The sequence below is a fragment of the Ammodytes marinus genome, assembly GCF_949987685.1.
Source record: "Ammodytes marinus genome assembly, chromosome: 22".
NCBI classification, from domain to species: Eukaryota; Metazoa; Chordata; class Actinopteri; order Uranoscopiformes; family Ammodytidae; genus Ammodytes; species Ammodytes marinus.
The window spans coordinates 7,590,546-7,596,581 of NC_137226.1; the positions used below are offsets into that span (position 1 = coordinate 7,590,546).

The following is a 6,036-nucleotide window of genomic DNA, read 5'->3' on the forward strand; positions in this document are numbered from 1 at the left end:
GGGCTTTATCTTATTTTGTTGTATTCTATTGTGTTGTATCTCTTTGTGTTAACCAAACAGGACTTAATAGCTGTTTGTCAAAGAGGCATCGAACCTACTTTGCTGTATTGTGTAAACCAAACAGGACTTAATATCTGTTTGTCAAAGAGGAATCAAACCTACTTTGCAGTAAAGAGAACTATCTGTCTACCATAAGCTGACCAATTATTTTCAATTAGATTTCTTGAGGCCGAGTTTTAGAACTATCACATATATTCTTTTCTGATCTCGTCAAACAAAGACATGGTAAGGCATAAATCAAATTTATTGCACTTACCAGGTCGATGTTATCTTGAGATCCTGTTCATGACGCCAATGTGTGATGGAAGTTCTGTTAAGGTTGGAGGTCAACTCAGGTGGAAGAATATTTCAGGAGACTTGGATGAATTATGAAGCAATATTTATTACAGACTTGGCCAAGGAGAACCGGACTGCAACTCTCGTGACTTGCACTTCAATTCTCACAAACTCATGCTTAGAGCTGTGTTTTAACCTCGCGCTATCTCTACCTCCCCGGCTCGGGCACCAAGCGTACTAATGTTTTGGTTCAGAGCTGAACGCAGTGAACCCTAACATTCTGGAGTCTAAGGAGATGAGACTTTATCTATACAACTGACCTAAGTGTCTCCTAACAGGCTCCAAGGCTGACCTAGAGTCTGTGAGACAGACACACAAGATAGGCATATATGACCTATCAATCTTTCCCATTAATATTACAACTAAAAACCCAAAATTCCCTCACAAGTACTATCTTTAAATGATCTTTTCTGCTTAGTTGTTACTGTATAGAGAGAAAAAAATGCACTTAATAGACCTACATGTAGCACTTAAGTGTGGCACTTTGTAGTTTGGTTTATTTGAAGCTATGGTACTTATGTGATTTTTGTTGTTCTGAGTTTGTACCTACATGGTTGAATGCACTTAATGGAAGTCACTTTGGGTAAAAGCGTCAGCAAAATAAAATGTTATGTAATGTAAAAAATGTCGCAGAATGACAATACCAATGTTGTTGTTTTTTCTATTGGTATACTATAGACAACACAAAAGTACTCAGAACAGGCGAGCCCAGTTTTCCCCCAATCTCTGAAATGATATAGCGTGCATACAGACCATACAAGCTGTAGTTTGGTCTGCCTGTGTGAGTGTAAGGAAAACTAGATGTACTTCTATGCAGTCAGGTAAACAAAAAAACGTAGGCCTATTTATAAAAAAGTGTCTATCAAAAACACCCCATTAAAAAAATTAGGTATTCATATGTTAATAGAATTAACATGTGAATACCTTGTAGAAAAAATATATACTCTATTTCAAAAAGAACATGTGTGATTGGCCCATAGAACACACCTTGCTTACACAATCAAACAACTGCATTAAACAGTATAAACATTATTGTATTAAATACCCTGTCTATAATCAATGGATCTCTTCTTTCTCCAGGGGTGAGCCATGTCCCCGTCAACCGGCTGCTTGACTACTCTGCAACCATATGTCCTCCGCAGCCTAGTGGTGGTGTGTTTTCTACTGGTTTTCTTCGCTTACATCAAGTCTGACTTCAAGTTGCCATCTTTCAACTTTTCACAAAATGTCCGTCCTCCCTGTCCTAAAGTTCAGTGTGCGAACAGAACACTGACCCAGGACTCAAACAAGAACTGTTCCAGTGAGCCGCACATTAACCCTCATCCCAATGACACCCAGAAGACTCAGGCTGCAGCAGTGGACACTGAGCCTGACACCATTTTATTGATCTGGATGTGGCCGTTTAATATAAAGTTTGATATCAGCTGCAGTCAATACAATATCCATAACTGCAAATTGACAGACGACAAGAGGCTTTATAGTAAAGCCCACGGAGTTTTCTTCCACCACTGGGACATTAATGGTTTTCCCCAAGAGCCACGTCCGTACTTTCAGAAATGGGTGTGGTTTAATGTGGAGTCACCTGCAAACTCACGGAAAATCCCTGGGATAGATAACGTATTTAATGTAACCTGCAATTATCGTTTAGATTCAAATATCCCCATGCGTTATGGGTACCTGGTGCCGAGGCCATCTGAAGTTGAGAGTTTCAGACTGCCAGCAAAGGACAAGTTGGTGTGTTGGATTGTGAGCCACTGGAACCCGGGGTTTAAGAGAGTTCAGTTCTACAACAAACTGAAAAAACACATCAACATTAGTACTTATGGAAATGGATTTGGCAACCGTATTAGTAACGAAGACTATTCGAAGATCATTTCTAGTTGTAAATTCTACCTGTCCTTTGAAAACTCTGTTTGCAAAGACTATATCACAGAGAAGTTGTACAATGCTATGAATTTGGGAAGTGTACCCGTAGTTCTTGGTACTTCAAGACCAAATTATGAGGACCATGTCCCAGCAGAATCTTTCATTCATGTAGATGACTATTCCACCCCAAAGGAGCTGGCAGATAGGCTACTTTACCTGGATCAAAACATTACTGAGTACATGAGACACTTTAACTGGAGGAACAGGTTTAAAGTACAAAGATCTCAGTATGCCGGAGAACACGCTTGCAGAACTTGTAGTTACTTACGAAAAAACAGACAGTACCAAACTATTCATGATCTCAACAAATGGTACTATGGTTAACATCGCTGTAGCAAAAGGAGCATTTGCCAAATGAAATGTCAGTCTGGGACACTGACAATAATAGACCCAGGCATCAGTAATTTCATCTGAATTTTCTCATTTGTCTAAAAACTAATTTGTAAGCCAGCAACATAATTGGAAAGATTCCCTGATAAATGGACTCCACTTATATAGCGCTTTTCCCTGATTTTTCACAGACTCAAAGCGCTTTACATTGTTTTGTACACATTCACCCAATCACACACACATTCATACACCGATAGCAGCAGCTACCACGCATGGTGCAAGCTAACTCTCGGGAGCAATTCGGGGTTTACTTCAAATCTAACCTCATTTATGCCTCATTTCCACCGAGTAGAGCGGGTCGGATCGGAGCGGTTCGGTCCGGGTAGTTTGGCTTTTCATTTGCCATAAGTTGGGTAGGGTACGGTTTAAGTGCACCTAACCGCTCTGAGCCGCTCCAAATCTCAGTACTCCTCCGTAGGGGTACTAGCCGCCTGAAAGGGTGCCGAAAATGCGGAGCTACACACTGCCGTCATTTGATTGGCCGAAAGAATCATTTCCGCCATGTGTAGTCACCTCGGCAAGAGTCTTGTGTTTTGGCGAAAATGTGAGCACAGCACTGTTTATTGTGTGGTGTTTTTCCTCGTCAATACATTAATCAGTTGGTTACACTGTGTCCCACTGTGTAGCTGCCGCAGCCAGCACTGTTCGCTCACTGTCTATATGAGTTGCACCAAGCCGTCTCTGTGTGTTTACGCCATAGCCTAGATAGAAGTAAATACACGCTCACAACAACATGGGGGGAATAAATAAAAAAGCGGCTGGTTTGACCGAGCAAAAACGAAAGACCGCTGGCTTGACCACAGTTGGTCGAAAGAATCATTTCCGCCGTGTGTAGTCACCTCGGCTAGAGTGAAGAGAGTCAGTGTGTTTTGGCGAAAATGTGAGCGCGGCACTGTTTATTGTGTGGTGTTTTTCCTCGTCATTAAATGAATTAGTTGGCTACACTGTAGCTGTATCCCATTACAGAGACCACGCACTTGGTAGGACGCAGTCTCGCGGTCTATGAAGGCTATAGCCTATGAAGGCCGATTTTAAGGCCGGTTTTAAGGCCAACGAGCCTTGTTAAATGAGACGGTCTCCGCAGGTCTCGGTTTACCAGCATTTCCGGTTTACGTAACAAGCCGTTACCTTGCGTGACGACTCGCCGCTCCTGTGCTGCCTAGCAACCCTGATTGCTGCCAACGGAGACAGCCCTGTCAATGGAGGAAAAAAGAAAAAGAAGTTGCCTACCAGACGAAAAGAAAAAAAAGTACAAGAAAAGAAGAAAGGAAGATAAAAGTTAAGAAGATGGAGCAACACGTTGCTGTTTTGTAATTTTTTATTTTATTTTATGCCATCTCTGAAAAAAACGCAATGAATCATGGGATATGTTGGGCTGTGAAGGATACATCTGATGCAGCCTTCAAAACCGTGAAACGAAGGCTGCATTTAGGTCCATGAAATGAGGAGCCTTGCAAGGAGCCTTGCAAACGGGACAGCCTTTGCGCGCCGCTATGACGCAATCGGTCTTCAAATGCAGCCTATGTAGGGTGCAACCCCTGAATCAAGACACAGCCAACGTCCCACTGCTACGATGTCACGAAGCTGCCGCAGCCAGCGCTGTTCGCTCACTGTCTCTATCAGTTGCACCGAGCCGTCTCTGTGCTCACAACAACACGGGGGGAATAAATAAAGAAGCGGCTGGTTTGACCATGCAAAAACAAGAGACCGCTGGCTTGACCACAGTTGTTCCACAGCCCGATAGTTTGACCCACATTCTGGCGGCGGCTATCGCAGTCCAGCCTAAACCCCGCCCTACCAGTAAGGGTAGGGTCGGCGGTGGAAACAACACCGAGATTCTTAAAAGTGAGCTGTCCCGCTCTGAGCCGCTCCGACCCGACCCGCTCTACTCGGTGGAAATGAGGCATTAGAAAGGCCTTAAATATGCAGCAGTGCTGTGACACTTACCTCCTGCTTTTCTGATTTTGCTGTATGTTTGTTTGATTTTTTCTTCTTCTTGATGTTAAGGACTTTGGATACCTACTGGATGCTGTAAAGAGCTTTACAAATAAATGTTGATTGATTTTGGTTGATATAGAGAAGTTACAGAAAGTCTGTAGTGATAATAACCTTACATTGAACCATGTCACAATCAATATTAAATGAAAAAACGCATATATAATTAATTGTATATTCATTTTAAAATGTAAGCAATTTTGTTAAGGTCTAAGGATTAATTTTACAGACTTTAATGATTTTATATGAAAAATTGTATACGTCTTTAAACCCAAAATTGTATTTCGGTGCTCTCTTACCCACCCTTGGAGACAACCGTACTAAACAAAGTAGTGTGAACACGCCATAAATGTACTTTTGCCTTTTGGACAGACAGCCTACGTTGTTCCATCTGAAGTGGAATGTTGACAAGTTTATCCAGTTCTGGTAGAGTGCAATTAACAGCGTAGGCAACAAAGAGCCACGTCCCTGTTTCATGAAAGGGTTTGGTTAACAATAGTCACTTGCAAAAAAAAGCTAAATCCCTGAAGCCTTATTCAACTTTACCTTGATTATGGATTTGATTAATTATTCCTGGTTATTATTATTGGTATCTGGAGCCAGAAACATCTGAAGTTGAGAGTTTCAACTGCGAGTAAAGGACAAGTTGGTGTGTTGGATTGTCTTGCCCTCCAGATAGAGCTCGGCTCACTCCATCACAAAGGCATTGTGATATGTGGACGCCATGGACAATGGAGAGCCATTCTCCTCTTACAGCTCTGTTGTATGTTACTGTTACTTTGTCAAGTTTGTCCACTCCTCCTTTGAGGATGATAACGGCCTCAAATAACTTTGTAGTCCGATAATAACTTTTAGAAGAATGCTCTCAGAAGTTATAAGCTGCGATGTATGAAATAACAAGCTCTTTGGGCATGTCCTCTATATTTGCATTGAAGTCACTGTGGTGGAAGATAAGGGCGGCCCTCTTATAATACATTTCAAAAGAAGGGAACTTGATGTCATGATTTGCACTACATTAAAACAAGAATTAGACAAACACACCAACACTATAGGCTGCAGAAGACACATGTTTGCAGAGTAGTCCAGCAGTCGACTGAGGAGGACATGGCCTGCCCTTGGAGACAGATTAGATTCATTGATTTTAGACAGAGCAACTAATGTTTCAGGTTTCTGATCGTAAGAAAGAAGTTTTCCATGAGCCAATCATGTCAACAGAGGAATCGACTTCAATAACAGTCCATTGGGTTCATATTACCTAACCCAGACATGTTAACCTGTTTTTCCAGAAAAGTAGCTCATGTAGCCTGTATACTCACGCACCACTGAACT

At 41.9% G+C, this 6,036-nt stretch overlaps 1 protein-coding gene across 1 annotated transcript; it reads left to right on the top strand.

Moving 5' to 3' along the window:
* Window positions 1-1,485: 1,485 nt before the first annotated feature.
* On the top strand, window positions 1,486-5,536 carry LOC307268757 (4-galactosyl-N-acetylglucosaminide 3-alpha-L-fucosyltransferase 9-like; the record flags this gene model as incomplete). Its single annotated transcript, XM_080051503.1, has 2 exons — window positions 1,486-2,535; window positions 5,495-5,536. 2 exons carry the CDS (start codon window positions 1,486-1,488, stop codon window positions 5,534-5,536), a joined length of 1,092 nt encoding a protein of 363 aa, XP_079907629.1.
* Window positions 5,537-6,036: the final 500 nt, after the last annotated feature.